At 38.0% G+C, this 23,017-nt stretch overlaps 1 protein-coding gene across 1 annotated transcript in view; it reads right to left on the bottom strand.

The window, feature by feature from the left end:
* Positions 1-23,017, bottom strand: part of LOC120539728 (cytochrome P450 2C11-like) — an 82,663-nt gene that overhangs the window by 20,937 nt on the left and 38,709 nt on the right. The window contains exons 10-11 of the mRNA XM_039770111.1: positions 5,784-5,965; positions 3,587-3,749 (exon numbers count right to left, since the gene is read on the bottom strand). Coding sequence (XP_039626045.1) covers positions 3,587-3,749; positions 5,784-5,965 — 345 coding nt within the window. The remainder of the gene's footprint in view (positions 1-3,586; positions 3,750-5,783; positions 5,966-23,017) is intronic.

The following is a 23,017-nucleotide window of genomic DNA, read 5'->3' as shown; positions in this document are numbered from 1 at the left end:
AGCCTGTTACTGTAGGACATGTTCTTAGGTCCTGGGATGCACTTTATTGCTCTCCTCTACCCAACTTCAAGTGCTGTTATGTCTTTTTTTTTATTATAGTGTACTGACCAGAACTGCACACAATGCTCCCGGTGTGGTCTCACTAGTGTGATACATAATCTGAGCATAACATCCCTTGATTTATATTCAAGAGTTTTTCTGTTATAACCTAACATGTAATTGCTTCTGCACCATGCTTTGACAATGGCAACGTTATATCAACTTAAACCCCTAAATCCTTTTTAGTGGTTGATTCCTATAGCACAGTGTCTCCCATCTTATAATATAATTTTCCTTGCCATCTTGTAGCAAAACACTGCATGGCACTGGCATGTTTTCCCCCCTTGTTCATATTGATTTTTTGTTTGTAGGGTCTACAGATTATTCTCAAAATACCAATGGACAATGTGGCTTTTTGGGTAAACTAAACTAGAACCCATGTAGACATTTATATGTGGACCATGACATTTACTGGATCCCACTCTGTACCTCATGCTGTCAATGTAGGCTTTATCACACAGCCCATTACTCTGTTAACATCCTAGAAGGCGGCAATGGTTTAAAATTTTATTTTATTTTCAGCCAACTTCCTTTTTTAATAGAGAGGAATTCTTATCAATTCACATTTTTAGTGTAATTTTAGCTCTTGCCGGTTAAAATTCTAAACATTTATTGCAGTCACAATTTAATTAACAATCATTATTTTTTTGTCTTCTTAAGTTTAGGCTTATTTATTTATTATGGTTTAACAATTGGTGTTTCCTACTGATCATGTACTTAGCTCTATCATTTTGAGTTTAGTTGTTAAGATACCATATGTTACTGGATGCACATCTGACATAGAATTATTGTGAGTCAACTTACAGTATATGCAAGGTGGGCACAAAATAGAGTTAGAAGATGACTGTTTATTACATGAAAACTTGTTTGATGAGTAAACAACGATGTCATAAGGATGAAAAGGGAGTCATAAGTAGCAGAAGTCACAAACGTAACAGTCAACCAAAAAACAAACAGGCACATGGTGACTCCCTTTCTACTGTAGTATAATTTTGTCCTCTTTTGCAAACATTTAGTCTTTTGCACCTAAAAGACAGTTATACAGTCCAGGTGAGGAAATGGGGTTCCCACGTGAAACCGAGGTGGTGTGGCATGATATGCATACCTTCAATGGAAGTGCAAGCCCCCATAAACATTTGTGGTGTGTGATTCAGTGACATTGGATGGAAGAAGTGAGTCCCCATGTGAAACTGCAAGCAGCAATGTTGCACGGTGAAATACAAATACATTTGATCACGGAGTGGTCCTCCATGAAAGTTCATACAGTCAATGACATTCAATCAAAGGAAAAGGGCTCCTCATATGAAACTTCAAGAGGGTATGCAAAAAAGTTGAAACTGGAAGAGCACTGCTCTGTTAATTAAACCCATGACGCTTAAACTGTAAATGTGCCAGACACAATGCTTCAAAGTTATACCAAATAATACTCACAAATCAAGCATAGCAACCTTCAGCAAACATGTTCTTAATAGTCAAAACTGTGACTCTGGGTCTTCATATACTGTATCACTAACATTCTGTACCTTTTCCAGGAGCTCCTTAGCCATATGTTTTCCCATTTTTGTAGAAGACATTTCCCTAGTACAAACCTCAAGTCTTATTGTACATCCGAGCAATCTGCATCAGTGGCGGCTGGTGAAAATGTTTTGAGGTGGGGCTGTGGTACAGCAAACAATTTCTCAAACAATTCTTCACAAATCAAAGCAATATGATTTATTGCAATGCAGACAAAGTTAAAGAACATTATTAAATCATGTCTGATCAATTATTTCAGTATATATATATATATATATATATATATATATACACACACACGACAAATGTGAGGACAACCATGTACAGGAAAATAACTGTGGTGGGAAAAAAAAATAACTGCATCTTTTTTTTTTTTACTTATTTGTACAGGAATTTTGCTCTTCTCTCCTTCTGATTAACAAACTTCTCAATTACTTTCTTATTGAAGTCAGGAATGTCTCTGACAAGTTTCTTCTCAATAGAAAGCATTGCCACAAAAGCCCCACAAAATTTAACACAATCAATTATCTTGGATAAAATATACCGATTTTTATCTACCTCCTCGTTGTGTTTTCTTATCGCAATCCTGTGACCGTCGTCTAACTGAGTAGCGATGTTTACTCTTCCCAAAATGGCTAGTTTGACGGAATTATCCATGTGTGTCCTGGTGTTCTCATGTTTTCTTACTTTCTCGGACAGGTGCTTCATATCTCTCACTCCCGTAACTGTCCAAGCAGGATCTGTCCCAGTTGCTTTAAACAACAAGCACGGGAAACAAAATAAGGCATTAGCAGAAACGCATCCACATAGCCAGGCCTTTTTGGTGTACCAACTGGAAGAGTAGCTTCGCGTGTACTTCTTCCCTTTTTCGCTTATCTGCTGTCTGATTAAGAGGTTAGGCTGATCTGGACCCAGCTCCTTTACCTTCAGTTTTTCTGCCAAAGTTCTCTTCTCAAACGGATATTGGGTAGAGATTGAACAGAGTTGGGTTCGTGTCTGGAATTAACAACACCTGAGTCCACCATTGTCACGTAATGTTAATTGAAAATTGCGCCACTACAGACCATCCTTGATTTTAGCTGCTTGGGCGACAGAAAAATCGCCCATTTCAGTTAAGATTTGAGGACGCTGATTGGCTAAATTTTATGTCACATCTTGAATATATTTATATCTTGAATCAGCATTTGACTAAATTCTACAAAGACCCGCCTCCTTTGGGCGATATCTCGATCGCCCCTCAGCTGAAATTGAGACGTGCTGACAGGCAGAGAAGTTATATGGTGATGGTGAAAACATTTATTTTTTACAGAAGATTTTCTAATATATCACATCATATAATTATACATTTAAATAATTTATATAATTATTATTTTGTGTGTGTGGTTCAGGGAGGGCGGCGCCCTAGCGCCCTCTATTGGCCAGCCGCCACTGATCTGCATGCACTCTCGCAGAAGCTTGTGTATAACAATACATAAAGATGCACTGTCGGATATGCAGTATTTTTTCTGTCTTTTACTCACAGCTGTGATGTTTAGCACAAATGACCAATCATAGGCAATTATACAAAATTGGAAACATCTGAAACTCAGCTGTCCAGTAGTAATGAGTCTTTCACTGTATGTGGAGTGACATAGATGGGATCTTTGATAAAACCAGTATTACTCAGCTATGATGTGCTGCTTGGCTTTGGATGTGTGTGTGCAACTCTTATCTTTTACTAATTGAAGAGAGCAAACAACATGGAAAATTATAATTTAATTGAAAGAAGACATCTTTGGGTATTTGAAAATACCATTATTGCTTTTTAACTGAGTTGTGGATTTATTGCGACATACACAAAACATTGATATATATGGCAGTGTTCACCTTGTGCAGAAGTAGCTACATTGTGATTTCATTCATAACAAACAAAATTCAAAACTAAAGATGAAAAAAACAAAAATAAACTAAAATATATTTATGAAAAACCTACCAAACCCATCTGTGAGCTTCTTAAACATTGGTAGACATGCTCTCCCTGAAAATGCATCTGCCTGCTGCAACAGCGCTTCTTCAATTGCCTGTAGTCCAACCAAAACAACCATTGGGTGTGGGCCAAGGTACACTGTCATCACAGGTCCATACGTTTCACTCAGCTGTGGATGGCAGGTGTGCAGTAGAGAAAAACAAGTAAAAGCATTAATGAGAAGAGAAGTTAGGTAATGTGGCTGTGAGTATGAGTTAACCCTGTAATAAGAAGGTGGAGTGGTGGCTCTGAGGCTAGGGATCTGCACTGGCAATTAGAAATTTGCCGGTTTGAATCCTGTAAATGCCGAAAGAGACTCTGCTCTGTTGGGCCCTTGAGCAAAGCCCTTAACTTGAAATTGATGAGTGCTTTGAGTAGTGAGAAAAGTGCTATATAAATGCAAAGAATTATTATTATCCTATAATTCACTAGGCCTGAGTCCCTGTAACCCTGACATGAAAGAAGCAAATTCATAAAATTACCCTACTCAGTCAGTTTATCCTTTACAACAAAGACTTCCCTATTGGAATAATGGTTGACTGAAGAGTACCTACATCATAATACAATTTAGACCAAAGAAAAATTTATTGCAAAATATAAATATCAGTGATGCAAAAGTATAGAAAGAATAAATAATAGTTACCCAAAGGATATCCATCCATTTCCTAACCCGCTGAATCCGAATACAGGGTCACGGGGGTCTGCTGGAGCCAATCCCAGGGCACGAACCAATCCTGGGCAGGGTGCCAACCCACCGCAGGACACACACAAACACACCCACACACCAAGGCCAATTTAGAATCGCCAATCCACCTAACCTGCACGTCTTTGGATTGTGGGAGGAAACCCACGCAGACACGGGGAGAACATGCAAACTCCACGCAGGGAGGACCCGGGAAGCGAACCCGGATCTCCTAACTGCGAGGCAGCAGCACTACCACTGCGCCACCGTGCCGCCACCCAAAGGATAGATAAATGGAATTGTAAATCTGAATGCCACCAGACAATTTTATATACCATTTGATGCATGGTTCTTCATATAATCCCCAGTTTGCAATGTAACCTTATTGTTATATTAAACACAATCAACAAATTACTTTCATATTTACTATCATTACACATAAGGTCTGAAATATGTTGAATCCTTCCAGTAGACATGGGGTAACTGTAGCCCTTATATCAGAAGAATGGCTGAAAAATAAAACAACTTCTGAATATTGGGATAAAATATGGTCTACTGGAACAGGTAAAAAGTTCCAGTTTCATATTTAGAAGGCTGGAACTTCTAATCGACACATATGTTGAATCCAGAAATTATAAAGGAAAAGAGTATTGCTATATATGTGGATCAGGAACAAAGTCTCCGTTGCATTTTGGAAATTTATTGGTTCTTTTCTCAAAGCTCTTCTAATCCAAATATACAGCAAAACCACATTAAATGGTACAATAAAACTCTACCCAGTATTCTAAGCTGAACTAACATTTAGAGATTCCTCAAACTGGATGTCAGATATCTTAAAATTCATTTCACATTCCAGTTTCTGCAAAATATATTCCTTCACATAGAACTATAGGCACCTGGAGTAAACTACCAAGTAGTGTGGTGGGGAGTAGGACTCTATGTACATTTAAAACTCAACTTGATGTTGTTTTGGAAATGGATTAGATAGATACGACTGATGGTCTGTTCTTGTCAAAAGTTTTACAGATTTTCTAATGTTTACATTTTAAGATATCTGCAATGCATTTTGAGATACTGTAAAGTTTTCAGAACCATTCACCTTCTGTGCTTCAAATCCATTAAAAATCAAATTTACAACACAATAAAGTGTATGGAAACTGAAGGGTCCTGAATTCTTTTAAAAGCCACTCTATTCTAAACTGCACATCATCTTCTACAATTTTTCAAATAACTAAGTACAACCTTAGTAGTCCCTATTACTGTTTAGAGGTGATCAGCTTCTTTACACTTGTGTAAAAAAAATGTATGCACAAAACTTACCTACAGTTTATTACAATGAATTAAATATCTCAAAATATTTTTTCTTAAAGAGAACAGGTCTCATTTAATTTCAATCTATTGAATTTAACATAAAAATTAAGCATATTCTGCCCATACGTGAAAGCTATATGATAAGCTATCAACCATAATTCAAGTCCTCACCTTCATGAAGCTCTCATGGGGAGTCCTGCTATTCACCTGAAGCATATTTCCAATTAATGGGAGGGGTGTTGGGCCAGGTGGCATCTTAGCATAAAGGTTTGATTTTTTTAAGAACATGATAAAAATCAATCCGATTATGACAGCAGCTAGAATCAGTGTGCTGAATAGATCCATGCTGGAGTGTTATGGAGAAGTTAAATCTGAACCTGAACAGGGTATATAAAGAAGACTAAAGAGACAATGCTGCCAAGTTGGCATCGTTCATAGCTAATCACTGCCAAACAAACAAAGAAAAAAAAATCAAAAGTAAATAATGATGAGAGTCAGCACAGGAGGTGAAGTGAGGTTTTTCAGTGCAGAAGCAGTTTTCTGGGTTGCATCCAGATAGGATGAGATCCAGCAAGCTTTTGATAACAACTTTAAAGGGTATGGCTTCTCTTAATTGTCTCTTGACTGCTGCTTCTTTTAAAATAAAGATACTTAAGGTGAAGAAAAATTCACATATAAGATAGCTCTAAAGTTTGGACAGTAAATAGAGTGTAGTGAAATAATAAGATAAAGGGTTGAGGAACACCAAGATACCCTATTTAATGCATTGGTTGCTGAAGGTAATAACCTTCAGTAAAACAATAAATGTAAGAAGAGTCTGGTTACTCGATCACAGGTTTGGTTGCTTCTGTGGAGGAAGCTCAGTCCTCTACAGTCTCAAGTTTGTGACTGAATGCAGACTTCACATTTTTCTCATCTTAAATAGTTTTCCAACTTAAAGAGGAGAAAACAAATAGAAAGATTATCTTGAAAATCCTCCTCCATTTGATAAATGAAAAATAAGAAGGTGTTAAAGATTGTGACACCCCATTTTCACTCACTGCAGTTTTAAGCACTTTTCAGCCCTGATGATGCTCCCTATTGTCACACACGTGCGCATGGGAGGCAGCTAAAGGGCTTGAGTGAAGGCAGTTCGGAGGCATGCCGGGGTGTGGCAGAGTGCACTGACTCTTTTTCTCCCTTGCCTGTAGACCATCCCCGGGGGATTTCACCTGGATCTCCTGACATCACTTCCGGGACTGAGCCAATGGAAGTCGGCCACACCAGCTCCAGTCCCTCTGATGTCACCTCCGGCTACGAATCAATGGTGGAAGACCACGTGCCAGATCCATACGACCTCACTTCCTGTCTCCCCCTTTAAAACCTGCCCCTTTTCCTTTGTTTCCTCAGTCTTGTACTGGACTCCGTTGAATGCACTTCAGTGCTGATTATTTTGTGAAAACGACCTTTTGCAGCCAGGATACTATATTATACGAGTGGCTGCCCCAACTCTTTATCTGTCCATGTCTCGTTCTTGTGACACTATTTAAACTTATATTCAACCAGGAAAGAAAAATCCAGTAGAAGACTAATGAGTGTTTAGAGATTTATTGTGAGTAAAGCCTTTTCATATTTATAAGTAATAGCTGTTTGACAGATAATTTATATTATGTGATTGCAAGCTTTGATTTTTAATGATATCAATAAATCTTAAAGTACTATTAGTATTTAAAAGTCATATAGCTTTAAATTGACTTCTCAATGCAAAGGGAAGCAATACATAAGGTGATCAAATAATGATCTTGAAAGTTTAATTAATACAAGAAAAATAATCACATTTGTAATAATTAAATTTAAAGTATACTTATGACAGAATGTAGAAATTTTCGGAATTGGACAGTCCCCACAGAAACAATTGGAAAAAGGAAACTTTTACTGAAGGTGATATTTACCAGATCTATGTAAATAATAAAGTGAATCAATAATTAATACATAGTTTGGATGAAAGGTTGCCTAGCTCACTTAAGAATAAGAATAAACAATAAATAAATTAGTGATATACTGTAACTGTTCAGATTCAATATTTAACATTAGGACCTCAAACGATGTAATATTATTGACACTTGTTGGTGAAATTCAAATTACAACTATTAACAATCACTCCACTTCTGCCTCATCAGAATCTAATGGGTGATTTAGGAAGATAAGTAAAACCATTAAGAGAGGTCTCAAATAAAAGGTTACTTGTGTGTTTAAGCAAAGTTTTATTAAGGAAACATTTGTGATCAAATAATTCCATTAACATTTCAGAATATTTCATATAAAATGAATTATTTATACATCCTACCTGATGATTTGATTTTAATTTGATGTTGAATTATGACCTGTATACGATGGTTGCTGTGGTGCTTTGTCATTAACTTTTTTGAGATTTCCTATAGTAGATTTCAATTGTTACCTTTGTTTTCATCTAGAAGAATTCTTGTTAAAGTAACATAATTGTACCCAAAGGCCACCATACCATTTTGTATAGTTACAGGCACCATGATTTTTGAGACTTTAGCATCATCATTTGCTATGACAGTCTTCCCACAAACCATTTCTGGTTTTCGACTTACTTTTGGTATTTAGGACTTTGATTTTGATTAACATTTTGAATTTGGAAAGAGATCAGTCTGACATTTGGTAAAAACATCAGCTTGAATTTCTGAGTAAGTTTGATCTCCTCATCTTTTTATTAAAATTCTGCTTCTTTTTGAGTCAGTACAGTCACAATTATTATTTGTAATTGATTTTAATATTTTAGCAGAAAGTTATTTTAGATATGTGTCTATTGCTATGAAAAACCTCAAATGGGGAAGGCCTAATACTTTAAAATATATTTCCTAATAAGTTTTTATCTTCCAACCAATTGAGTTTTTTAAATCAATAAGGTAGCTTAAAACCGAGTAGTATTACAGACACTAAGAATTCACTGATTAATGAATGAAAACAGCAAAGGTTTTCAAAATTGTAAATTCATTAAAAACAGAAGAACAAAAACCTAGAATAAGTTAATAAAACTAGACAAAATTAACTACAAACGAATAATGCAATAACCAATATTCAAAGACCTAGATACTGAAAGAACAAGCCTTAAGCCAGAAAGCCTAAAAAGGCCAAATTGATCAAAACACACAAAAACATAAGGGCAAGCATAAAAGCGAACCAAAACTGTTAAATCAAGTGTGAAGCCTGGGCACATACAACCACCCTAACCCAAAACAGACAGGCAGAGACACGAGCTCCAGAACACAACACACTTTTATTCAAGACTGGGGAAGAGCTTTTCTTCATTCCCCGGAGCACAGCACAGTACATACAATTCACAGTCCTTCCACCTTCACTTCCCCCTCACAAGTTTCGTACTTCTTCCTCCCTACTCTAGCTCCTCAAATGTAGTGAGGTGGGTCCTTTTATTCTAATCCTGGGAGTGCTCCAGGTGGAACATTAGTATTACCTGGAATCACTCCCAAGTATGGTGGAAGTCCATTGTAGGACTTTGCAGCTCCCCCTGGTGGCCCCCATGGAATTTAACAGAGCTGTCAAAAAACTCCAAGTCCCAGAATTCCCTGTGGGAACCCATGGTGCCACAGCCACCCAGGTGGGCTGCCCTCTAGTGTCCCAGGGTAGGTAGTGCCTCGGAGATGCTCTCCCCCTCAGTCCTTCCATCCCATCTTTGTTCCGGCTGGGTAATGGCTGAGGCTGCTCGTCACACAAGCTAATGCCAGTGTAAGTTGTCTGTGGCAGCAGGTGTCTTAAATAGGCCTCTCAGCTAATTCATGATTGCACACTTGAGAGCCATAAACAAGCAAAACTACGGAAGGGGACAGGTAGTTTATGAACTACATGAACTATATGAACACATAACCCCAGTTCTTAAATCTTTACACTGGCTCCCAGTTAAGTTCAGGGCAGATTTCAAAATCCTCCTTTTAACATATAAAGCATTAAATGGCCAAGGTCCGGCTTACTTGTCTGAACTTATCATGACTTACAAACCTGAGCGCACATTAAGATCTCAAGATGCCGGTCTGCTTAGGATTCCAAGGATTAATAAAATAACAGTGGGAGGTTGAGCTTTTAGTTACAGGGCCCCTAAACTGTGGAATGGTCTTCCTGCTTCCGTAAGAGATGCCCCTTCAGTCTCAGCCTTTAAATCCCGGCTGAAGACTCACTACTTCAGTTTAGCATATCCTGACTAGAGCTGCTGATTAACTGTACAGACTGCATCTCTGTTGTTAGTCATTAGCACTATAACATAAGTAACATGATAATTATATTTGAATACTAACCCTCACCTATTCTGTTTCTTTTCTCGGTACCCAAATGTGGCCATTGGTGCCACGGCCCACCTGCCAAGTTGTTTGCCTGCCTATGGTAAAGTCATCCCTGATGGAGGATCACAGGAATCATGGGAAAGAGGGGTCCTTTCATCCGAGCAACGTTTCAGCCGTGGCATGGCCAAATGGGGAGGCAGCTAGATGGATGAGGTCTCCAGGACTCTAAAAATATCCAAACCTAATTATGTCATATCATCTACTGTTAAGCCGTACTACTAAAATTTTTATTATTATGCTGTCTTAAGGAATTGTTCTGTTCTGTATATTGTATTGTATTGACCCCCTACTTTTGACACCCACTGCACGCCTAACCTACCTGGAAAGGGGTCTCTCTTTGAACTGCCTTTCCCGAGGTTTCTTCCATTTTTCCCTACAAGGTTTTTATTGGGAGTTTTTTCTTGTCTTCTCAGAGAGTCAAGGCTGGGGGGCTGTCAAAAGGCAGGGCCTGTTAAAGCCCATTGCGGCACTTCCTGTGTGATTTTGGGCTATACAAAAATAAACTGTATTGTAAAATTACAAAGACAGAATAAAGCAAATTAAAGCAACAAACATGACAGTAGTACATAATGACAAAAAAGGAAACAGGGAATAAACCCATATGCAGTGCTAATGTCTCCAGCATACAGCAACTATGGGTATAATTCAAAGCAAACTACTTTAATAACTAGGTAAATTAATCTCTCAGAGCAACGCTCTTTATAATGTATCTGACATAAAAGGTGCTGCTGCACATGTGCAAATGCAAGACCCTGTCTGCTAGAGTGCTGTTACGTACACCTTCCTTCTATAGAATAGTTATTGTCTGTCATTAATATTATATTGTATACTGTAGAACATGCAGTTATACATGACTGTTCAGTTTTTCACATGTACGGTATTTATTTTAATTTTTTGAATAAAGTAAAAAATATAATTTGACTGATGTGTCACAAAAATGTAAAGCAATATCTTTAGAAACTAAAATGTAGATCATAAGAAGGCTAGAGAAAATAAATTGTGTACAGTGGATTCAAAAAGTATTCAGACACTGTATTATATTGTATGTATACATTTTAATGGAGCTATTTTCCTTTTTTGACAATCACTCAATTACCCATAATGTCAAGGTGAAAACATTTTCAGAAAGGACTGCAAGTCTATTTTAAAAATCAAAAAATGAAATTTCTCATTCATATAAATATTCAGACCCTTTATTCATTACTTTGTAGAAACCTCTTTGGCAGCAATTACAGCTTCACCACTTCTTGGGTAAGTTTCTAGAAGCTTTGCACAAATAGGTGTGGGCATTCTTTGTGGCCAAACTTTTCAAGTTCCATTATATTGAATAAGAAGTGTGGAAGAAAACTCCCCAAGGAAGACAGGACAAGTTCAGTCAATTAGATTTTTTATTTGGTCACAGATGAGTACCTGGATTCTACGGTGCAAGGCAGAAAAGCAAAGTTACACTTTTTTGATTGGCTTTTTATAAGTTTTTCTTCCTTCCCCTTCCCCTTAATTAACCAAAGAGAATAATATTTTTACTTAAGCATTTTATTTTATTACGCTAATAGGCCATTAGTTCTTATTTTTTCACTTGTTAGATAGACCCTAAAGAAGGAAAGGCCATCTTTCCTGTGTCAAATAGACACATTCCTAAAGAAACTGGAAATTGCCCTAGGTCACCTTACTGCACCATCTTATGACAGACGCCTGTATGAATAACCTGCCATTATAGCAAAACGGCTTTGTCAGCTATTAACCATAAGCAGCTTGCAAGCAGTATCTTTTTTTTCTTTCACAGAAGCATCTGTAATCAACTATTTTCGGGTCTTTTCACAAATATTCTATAAGGTGTCACACATGTGCACTTAGGAGACAACTTTAGGACTCACACAAATATAATTACACTCCCAAGCAGGGGTTGATGCTGTTGCCAAAAGCCTTTTCTGTTCCTCCCACTCCAGAAGCAGTAATTGATGGTTGCATCCCTAATGATGTCACATCTGGTTCCCAACTTCTGAAGCCGCCTCTTCCTATCCCTCCAAGTGAAAACCACCTCTGTCACTATCTAGGAGCGAGATGAAGATTCTCTCCAACCGACTGATGATACTTATTTTGTTTTTGTGAATTATTTTTCAAACTGCCAATTATATGGGGATTACCACAGTGCCCCAACACTTTATTTGTGTTTTCTCTTTCTTACAGGGGTTTGAAGTCTAAGGGTAGTCAGAGACCAATCCTGATGCTGCTTCATTGTTTTCTTGACTCTATACTTTGGGTCATTTTTGTGCTGAAAGATGAACCATTGTCTTTGTCTGGCATTGCATGTTCTCTGGAGTAAGTTTTCTTCAAGGACCTCTATGTATTTGGCTGCATTCATCCATTCTCCAATTCTGACCAGTCTCCCTGTTCTTCCACTGAGAAGCACCCCAATACCATGATGATGGCACCACCCTGCCTCACTGCAGTGGTAATATTAGACCAGTGATGAGCAGTGCATGATTTTCACCACACCTAGTGCTTCAAGTTCTGCTCATAGAGCTTAATTTTTGTCTCATAAGACCAGATACAAAGATCCCTCATGCTTTCAGTCTTTTTAAATGCTGTGTGGAAAACTCCAACCAGCAGTTAGTCACTCTACCATAAATGTCTGATTGATGAAGTTCTGCTGAGATGATTTTCCTTCTGACAGGTTATCCAATGACAACAGAAGCCTTCTGATATAGAGGCCGTTAGTTTCTTGGTCACCTTCCTGACCAAGGTCCTCCTTGCCTGGTTACTCAGTTAGGCCAGATGGAAAACTCTTGGAAGAGTCCTATTGGCTCCACCTGAGCACAGTTTGGAGTGTCACAGCAAAAAGTCCTAATTGTCATGACTGGGGTGTCCCAAAAGCACAAATGTTTCCAAAAGCACTTCAAAGGTTATCCTCTAGGAGATGAAACACCAAAAAGTGCTTTGAAAAATCTTTAGAAAATAAAAGGTTAAGTTTATCTAAAGGCTGTACAATAGATGAAGCAAAAGCAAGGCAATCATAACAACAAAATCCCAAGACAGAATCCAAAGATGTAGTTGAAAAACAGAGCACAAGTTCAAAATACCAGAAAATCACAAAAGCAATAACAAAGGCACTCTAAACTCCCAAACATGTTTGAAGTAAAAAAAAAAATTTTGCCAGAAACTATGGAAGGCCCCCCAAAATATAGTGTGGCGGGCCATTCCTGACAGTGATTGGTTTGCAGATGGCCCCTCCCCTTGGCAGGATCCACCCACAAAGCACATGGGACATAACCTAGGCCATTCGTTTTTACAAATAAACACAAAGAAAAATGTCCATCCATCCATCCATTTTCTAACCCGCTGAATCCGAATACAGGGTCACGGGGGTCTGCTGGAGCCAATCCCAACCAGCACAGGGCACAAGGCAGGAACCAATCCTGGGCAGGGTGCCAACCCACCGCAGCAAAGAAAAATGTACATAATAAAATAAACATTAATACAGCTAAATCACATAAATTAAACAATACAAACAAGAAGCACAATTGTGAACCCCAGGCAGCGGAGAAATGTCGGCTGAAACAAGACACTAATCTTACATGAGAGATTTCAGTGTTTTCATTTTTTAATAAATTTGCAAAACCTTCCTGAAAAAGTGGTATGAATACTTTCTCAGTCCACTAAAACAGAATGATTGGAGTTAGTTTTTGGTATCGAAAGAAGCCATTGCAAAGCATGAAAGTTTGGGCACAGACAGTGGTCACTTATCTGCTGTGACAGTAGTGCTGTTGCTCCTCCAAACCTGTACACAATACGTTCAGACACCAGTTGAAATATCAGAAAAGAATTTAATTTCGTAATACTGTGCACAAAGCACTTCCACAATACTCAATAATAAATCAATAATCACAATAAATCAACAATAATCAATCCTCCTCTCCTCCCAGGAGCTCTGTCACACTCCCTCCCAACTCCGGCTCAGTCTGCTGGATTTCTCACAGTCCTTTTTATAGTTCATGACCCGGAAGTGCATCTGTCCTTCAGTCCATGTGATGCTATAGCACTTCCAGGTCAGATGAAAACTTCCGGGATATGATAGAAACATTCGTGCCTCCATGCAGCGGCCCCCACAGTCTCCAGCAGGGCTGTGAAGTCAGACTCCATTGTCCACAATGCCCTGTGGGAATTCGGGGCACCTCCATGTTGCAGGGAGAACTCTATCTAGCGGCCTGGGGGTGCTGGCCGGGATTCCTCACACTGCAGACACTTTAGTCTGGTTGTGTGGCCATAAGAAGGTCTTCTATAATGTACACTTTCAGAGACTACTATAAATCCCTATATACTAGATAGATAGATAGATAGATAGATAGATAGATACTTTATTAATCCCAAGGGGAAATTCACATACTGAGTTTAAGGAAGAAAATAAACAATCTAATGCATTTCTGGATACATTACAGATACCACAAATAGACGCTTCTAGTGTGGAGGAACTTGATAAACCTCTGGCATTATCAGAATTACTAGATGCTATAAAGTCACTCCAAGGGGAAAGCAGCAGGCCCTGATGGCTACCCTGCAGAATTTTACAAGAAATTCTCCGCTCAGCTAGCTCCCCTCCTATTAGCAACATTTACAGAAGCCAGAGATAACCAATCTCTTCCACAAACCTTTCGCCAAGCACTAATCACTGTCTTTCCAAAACAAAATAAGGACTTATTACAATGTGCATCATACAGACCAATTTCACTTCTGAATAACGATGTTAAAATACTCTCTAAAATCATAGCTAGAAGGATGGAGAAAGTGCTCCCCTCTGTAATATCACAAGACCAAACTGGATTTATTAGGGGCCGACACTTATCTTCAAATCTTCGATGCCTGTTTAATGTAATATACTCACCAACTAAATCAAACACCCCAGAAATATTATTATCATTGGATGCAGAAAAGCATTCGACATAATTGAATGGAAATACCTTTTTACTATATTGGACAAGTTTGAGTTTGGCCCAAACATTTGTGCATGGATTAAATTACTGTATACTAACCCAGAAGCTTCAGTTTGCATCAACAACATTTGCTCAGACTACTTTAAACTAGAATGTGGCACTAGACAAGGATGCCCTTGTCACCGCTGCTGTTTGCATTGCCATTGAACCACTGGCAATACATTGTCGAAATACTGATCAGATAAAGGGGATTAGCAGAGAAGGACTGGAACAGAAAATCTCATTATATGCAGATGATATGGTACTGTATATTTCGGACCCAGAAAATTCTGTGCCTGCAGTCTTAGCAGCACTCACAGAATTTCAAAAGATCTCTGGTCTCAGAATTAATCTGAATAAAAGTGTACTCTTTCCAGTGAATTCTCAAGCATATAATATTAGATTAGATACCCTACCTTTTATCATTGCAGAACAGTTTAAATACCTAGGGTAATCATCACAAGTAAACATAAAGCTCTATATCAACAAAATTTCGCGGTCTGCATGGAAAAAATTAAACAAGACTTGCATAGATGGTCAACCCTTCATCTCACACTAGCTGGAAGAATTAACACTGTTAAGATGAATATTCTTCCTAAGCTCCTTTTTATTTCAAAATATCCCAATATACATTAATAAATCATTTTTAGGCAATTAGATTCAACAATAACCTCATTTATTTGGAATTCAAAACATCCACGCATCAAAAGAGCGACCCTACAAAGACAAAAGGCAGAAGGCGCATGGCTCTACCTAACTTCCAGTTTTATTACTGGGCAGCAAATATACAGGCGATAAGAACCTGGACACAAATAGAAGAACATACACAGGCTTGGTACGCAATAGAAGTAAAATCCTGCAGTACTTCTTTGTATTCCTTGCTCTGTGCTCCAATAAACACACGTTATCGGCAATATACAAATAACCCAATTGTGCTCCACTCACTTAGAATCTGGAACCAATGTAGAAAGCATTTTAAGACGGAGAAGCTTCTATCTGTGGCACCCTGCAAGAGAACCACCTCTTTCAACCTTCACAAACATATGCAGTTTTTAATATCTGGAAAAAATTTGGAATTAACTTGCTTAGAGATCTTTATATAGACAACGTCTTTGCATCCTATGAACAATTACATTCCAAATTTAACATTCCAGCTACACATTTCTTTCACTATCTTCAAATCAGGAACTTTGTTAAACAGAACCTTCCAGATTTTCCTCATCTTGCACCCTCATCCATGCTGGAAAAATATTGCTCAATCTTAAGGACTTAGACTCCATCTCTACAATATATAAAATCATTTTACAATCCCTCCCTTTCAAAGATCCAAGAGGACACTGGGAAAATGATCTTTCAATTAATATATCAGAAAAGGAGTGGAAAGTAGCAATGCAGAGAATTCACTCGAGCTCCATATGCGCAAAGCATACAATTATACAACTCAAAATTATATATCGAGCACATCTGTCTCGACTAAAACTCTCCAAAATGTTTCCAGGGCATGATCCAACCTGCGAACGTTGCAACAAAGTCCCAGCCTCACTGGGTCACATGTTCTGGTCCTGCACCAAATTAATATTATTCTAGACAAACATTTTTAATTACCTTCAGACAGCCTTGGACTCACAATCCCTCCTAACCCATTAACAGCTGTGTTTGGGGTTCTTCCAGAGGGTTTAAAGTGGAGAAGACAAACAAATTGTGATTGCATTCACTACACTCTTGGCACGCAGACTTATTCTGATAAACTGGAAGAACCCAAACTCTCCTCTTTTAAGTCAGTGGGAAACTGATGTGTTATATTATTTGAAATTGGAAAAAATCAAATACTCAGTTAGAGGATCCGTATAGACTTTTTTTCAAAACATGGCAGGATCTAATCAGTAATATTTTAAAATAAGTTCATAAAGCACAGAGAATTTATTAATTTAGGTATGTTTACAAGCCTTAAATTTAACGCCATTTGGCTTGCTCTCTCTCTCAGGGGTGGGGATCGATCTGTTCTTAACTTAATTTTTCTCTTTGTAAAAACTTGATTGCTTTGTATGGATTGTAATAAAATTAATAATAAAAAAAAAAAAGTGGGTCTTCTTAAAGATCCTATTTTGGATAAGCTCATGGAGTCGGGGGAAAGTGGAGCCAGAAGCATGAACATCTAGGCAATGAATAAGGTAAATGAGAGTATATTGATCCACATGGAAATAGGAAAATTGAGCAGGAGACTGCATGGTCTCCATGACATCCCCACTTAAAGAATCCCCCCGAAGATGGCCATTGCAATATGTATCCAAATTTCTTCTGTAGTAAATCTCCAATAATAAACTTTCTTATGAGAACTAAAATCCTGCAATGTATCTGCTGGGGTGCTGCTATGGCTTTAAGATTTTGGCACATGAAAAATATAAAGATTCTGATGTTTTTTTGATGATTGTACATTCAGGCATTGCTAATATCTTTAAACATGATTTTGATGACATTTGGCCGTTGCTATTTTCCTTGTTTTTTGTTTTTTTTTTTACTTTGGCAGCTGGCATTTTATATTTTTTGATAAAAATTCCTGGATATTGTGCTAAAAATTTGGCAGTCCAGTACTGACTTAAAATGATTTCATGAACAAAGTATATGATTGTGTATTTTGGGAGATATTTTTTGACTCAAATTTGTTTTGGCCTCAGACTTTTCACCTGAAACTCAGATTTTGAACCTTCTCTCCTTAGAGTTTTTGTTTCTGTCATTTAACAGTGTAAAAAAGATTCCCTTTCATTTCTGTCAGAAAAGAACATGAACTTAATGGATGACTATAATTTGCCCCAACATGAGTATATGCAGGAATATGCCCTGTAATGTACTGGCATCCAATCCAAGATAGTTTTGTACTACAAAACTGATGCTACCAGAACATGCTGCATTTTTTCACTAGATTGAGGAAAAATGGGTTATATAATCCGACAATATTTATTTTTCCACAGTACTTTGTACTATCAATGTTACAGCACAAATGACGCAAATGTTAAAATAATAGAAAATATCAAGGTACATTATAACAGGTTCAATCAAGCCAGGAAATGTTCTGCCAAAATAAAGAACAGTATGTTCTGTAGATACCAAAGGGTACAAATCACAGAAACGTATCAGTAGATGTGAATTTCAGGTTGCTTTTTTGATGATGACTTCTGTTTTACCCTTTCATGAAAGTTCACCTAATTGATCGAATGCCATTTGTCTCAAGGCTACAGTCCCTGTTTACTATGTTCGAATCTCTACCATTTAGAAAAACATATCACATCATGAGAATTTGGATCAACAGTATCGTGTAGTTGATGTAAAAATCTTGGCAATGTTTAAATTATACCTAGTGTGCTGACACTGCTAGGTGACAGTAGCATTCAAGTAAGAATGAAATCACAAGATGGATCGGGGTTTTATTGACAGGCAAAGGTCACATCTGGAATAGTCAGTACTCTTATGAGCAAGTCCAGTGTTATGTACTGACATGTGTTTTATTGATTTTTTTTGTGGTTTTGTTGTTGATATTATTCTAATTGTTCACATTATTTTACATTTTTATGATATTTATATTATGTTATTTTTCAAATTTTGTTGATCATTGATTAATTGTGTGCTGTCTCTTTCATTTTACTTTTGCCTCTTTCTATTTGTGTTTGGCGGTCGCCACACTGGCGCATTCATGGTACTGTGTAAGGATAGTCTCACTGAATCAACCATGAGTGAATTCTGTTTAAACTTTGTGGGAACAATTAGACGACTCTCTGAGTGACAGATTTCTAAACCAATCTAATACTCATGAATGTGGTGCTCAAAGTAGGGTGTGGTGATTCTGCTAATAGTAGAGGAGATCTTGTCAGCCATCTCCAATATGATTATAATAAACTGTCATCAGTTGATCAGCCTCCTAAAAGGACCCCTATTAAACATATACATTTTTGCTGCGTGTGCAGAGAGCCCATTGCATGTGTTAAAAATAAATATAACCTGTCGCAAGAAAAAAATCTTTTTGTAGCATCAGATTACACATTGGCATTCAAAGACATCAATGAAATAGTGGTAAAAGTGCTGTTGCATGTGCTGTGTATTACAACAGTCTGACGGCCCCAGAACCACTATAAAGAACAAAAAAACTTTTATATTGTTCAATTCCCTTTTCCCTAAGTGATTTTAGAATTTCCATGACTGCAATTATTATTTGGGAAAAGAAAAAAAATCAGTAAATTAAATCATTTTTCCTTTTTTATTTTAACACCATCTCAGTACTTCCTAATGAATGCACAGGTTTTAAAGATACATTTAGTAAAAGGAAAGCTCTAGTTTTGACTTGTCATTTTAGCTATCAGTGTACTATTGTGTTATTATTAAGAGCACCTTTGCCTAAAGGGGAAATCTATGCACTGTCTCGACCTGAGCTAAATGCTATGTATATAACTGAGAATGTCTCCTGGGGCCTCATGTATACATGACGGAGTGGTGCCTCTGAGGCTAGGGATTTGCACTGACAGTCAGAAGGTTGCCAGTTCGAATCCTGTAAATGCCAATAGGGACTCTGCTCTGTTGGGCCATTGAGCAAGGCCCTTAACCTGCAATTGCTGAGCACTTTGAGTAGTGAGAAAAGTGCTATATAAATGCAAAGAATTATTAAACGGTATGTAAACACAAAAATGTTGAGTATGCCCTTTTCCATGCTCACATCACGATGTATGAAAACTAAACTTGCCATTTTAGTTTTCACGCCACCTCAATCCCTGTCATGTGCAAATTCTACTCTCAGTTTTGCAAATTGGCAGCACCCAGCGTCAAAGCAGTGCTGTTGTTCCAATGTGGTTTCCTTTGCTTTTTAGATCTACATCCCTAACGTGGCTTTATCAAATACACTGAAATTAACTGCATATCATTTATTAGTTTGAGGCATCTGGTTGTAATGAACCTGTAACAATATAATAGTCCACGGAATGGCCAGACTATTCCAAATACCATAGCTGCTTTAGCGTTGTTACTCTCACTGCACCACTCGGAGTATTTATCCCACTGTATCGTAGTATGGAATCACAACTCTACAGCAGGTGATCAGAAAGCGAATTATCTTTATACAGCATCTACCACATGCAGCCTCAGCCATGCACACAGTCTATTTGCACTGTTTCCATACAGCAAACGCTTCAAAGCCTTTCTTGTATGGACCTTGCACTTCAGAAACAGTTTCATCCCAAGATCTATAAACATACTCAATCAGTCCATCAATTGTTCCTGGTAGAACTATTTGTACCTATAAGTCCAATTACCTCACTGTAAACTTGAGATACAGTTATAATATTGCACAACCTGAGCCACTTTATAAAGCATGTATTTGCATATGATAACGATATAATTTTTACGATAAAATTTAGCAAAGTCTGCGGTGGGATGGCCTTGTGCCATGTGTTGGCTGGGATTGGCTCCAGCAGACCCCTGTGACCCTGTAGTTAGGATATAGCGAGTTGGATGATGGATGGATGGATGGATGAATTCAGCAAAGTATGTTTATTACATTGTACAGATAAAATTTTAACATCATTTAAATAACATAGGGCGGCACGGTGGTGCAGTGGTAGCACTGTTGCCTCGCAGTTAGGAGACCTGGGTTCACTTCCTGGGTCCTCCCTCCATGGAGTTTGCATATTCTCCCCTTGTCTGCGTGGGTTTCCTCCGGGTACTCTGGTTTCCTCCCACAGTCCAAAGACATTGGATTGGCGATTCTAAATTGTTCCTAGTATGGGTGTGTGTGTCGTGTGGTGAGTTGGCACCCTGCCTGGGATTGGTTCCTGCCTTGTGCCCTGTGTTGACTGGAATTGGCTCCAGCAGACGCCCGTGACCCTGTGTTTGTATTTAAGAGGTTGGAAAATGGATGGATTAAATAATATGTATTGTAAATAATTAAACATGTGAAGACATGGTGTCACAGCATTAGCGGCGAGCTGGTGACCCATTCAGGGATTGTTCCTGCCTCGTGCTGTATGCTTGCTGGGACTGGTGCGACCCCGAATTGATAGATGGATAGAATAATTAAACATGTTTTATGAAGATATTTCAATGTTCCTTAACAGTTTTGAAGAATTGGCATTCTCAGCTTACAGATGGCTGTACGTTTATTACAGAGCTGATTGCGTGGCGATTGGATAGTTACTTGGAGAAAGAAAAGTAAGGACAAGAAATGGGAATTAGTACATTGGGAGAGACAGTACTGCTGCAATAAATTATTCCATTAAAGGTCGCGCATGGCGCAGCAAGCATCTTGCTGGAGGCAGGAACACTCTCTTGACAGGGCGCCAGTTCATCATTATCACTGTGCCACTGTGTTCCCATGTTTAATACATGCTTTAATTTCTATCATCATGAAAATAATATCAAGTATACATCTTAGTAACCAGATTGTTCAGCGAGCTGTGATATAATGAATATAATGTATTCTGTGTCCGGCCGGAGGAAGAGAAAGCCCTTTTAAGAAGACATAGTGATTCAAACACATAGAAGAGCACATACAAAGCAATGCATTTAATGTGCTACTTCAGTTACAAAGGGATTTGAGAAACTAGTAAATGAAGATTTTAAGATGAAGTTTATGGCGTTCTACTTTAATGATAAAATAAATGATGTGATTAAAGTGGTAATTTTGAGATTAAAGTTGAAATTTCGAGCATTTTTTCCCAGTGTCCCTATTTTTTTTTTCTTTTCTCTTAACCCTCATATGCTATGACTCGCTTTTTCACGGCGACTTTGATATCTGACCACTTCTTTTTTATTTCGGGCACTGTGAGACTTATGAACTTGAGCTTTCGAGTTTCTCCAGCACTCTATGTCACTCAATCAACTTCATTTTGTTGTTTATACCACTGCTTAAACCAACAAATAGTATGTTTTTCCTTGCCTCCACTTGGTATTCGCTGAAATTCTTCTATTTTCCCCTATGCGTTTGCCATTGTCTTTTCACAGAACACTGAACTTAAGGGCTATTTATATTGATTTGCATATTCAAAGAGGTGTAATTTCGGGAGGAGATGGGGTGGGACATTAGGAGCGTGCATGTGCGTTACTTTTCATGCTGACCGGGATTTATAGAGTGGAAGAATGTGGAAGTTGGTTTACGCATAGATTCATGCATCTGGATTTTTTTTGTGCGTATACACATTTCCGCTTTTGTCCATATGCCATGTTTTACTGTGAATTCTATGCACAGCGTTATGCATTAGGCTCTTGGTTATTATTAGAAGATTATTATTAGTTTTTACCACCATAACAGTCCGAATGTGCCTCTTAAAGTGACTTATGGTCTTAGTTTACTGTAGGACCTTTTTTTAACCAGAATAACTAATGATTTTAATGTATTACAGTACACCCTCAAAATTCGCAGGGATTATGTTCCAAGAGCACCCACGAATTGTGAAAAAACGTGAATTTTGGATGTGGTTAAAAAAATGCCTATTTTCATAGTTTAAACCCTAAATATGCCCCCACAAACTCAGCTTAATACATTAATTAAAAATAAAGAATGTAAAGGTAAACCTGTATACTGTACTGCTATGTCTCCTGCAGTGCTAGAATGTAAAATACCGATATTACCGCCATAAGTACTGTAATTCATGAAAGTGCATTTTCATTGCCAGAAACCTTAGATGGTGCAACTCGTTTTGGCAGCATCTTGTTTTGGCAACCGTTAAACTGCTACATACTTGGGTGTTAATGCATCCCTGGACGCCAAATACTTTTTGCTGCACTTTAAGTAGACGCCACAATTATAGAAAAAGTGAAATTTTAATGGAACACATTTTTTTCATGCAAAGAGCATCACAATTATTGCAACACTGATCGGACAGACTTCAGTATGTGCATCTCGGGAACTACCGGTCTGACATTGTGGTCAGCAACACAGGAGCACTGCAGGGAACTGTACTTTCTCCGGTCCTATTCAGCCTATATACATCGGACTTCCAATAAAACTCGGAGTACTGCCACGTGCAAAAGTTCGCTGATGACACTCCTATCGTGGGCTGTATCAGGAGTGTGAGGAATATAGGAACCTAATCAAGGACTT

This window comes from Polypterus senegalus, chromosome 11, assembly GCF_016835505.1.
Source record: "Polypterus senegalus isolate Bchr_013 chromosome 11, ASM1683550v1, whole genome shotgun sequence".
Taxonomy (NCBI): domain Eukaryota; kingdom Metazoa; phylum Chordata; class Cladistia; order Polypteriformes; family Polypteridae; genus Polypterus; species Polypterus senegalus.
Note: the sequence above shows the minus strand (reverse complement) of the source record. Positions and strands in the feature narration are given on the sequence as shown.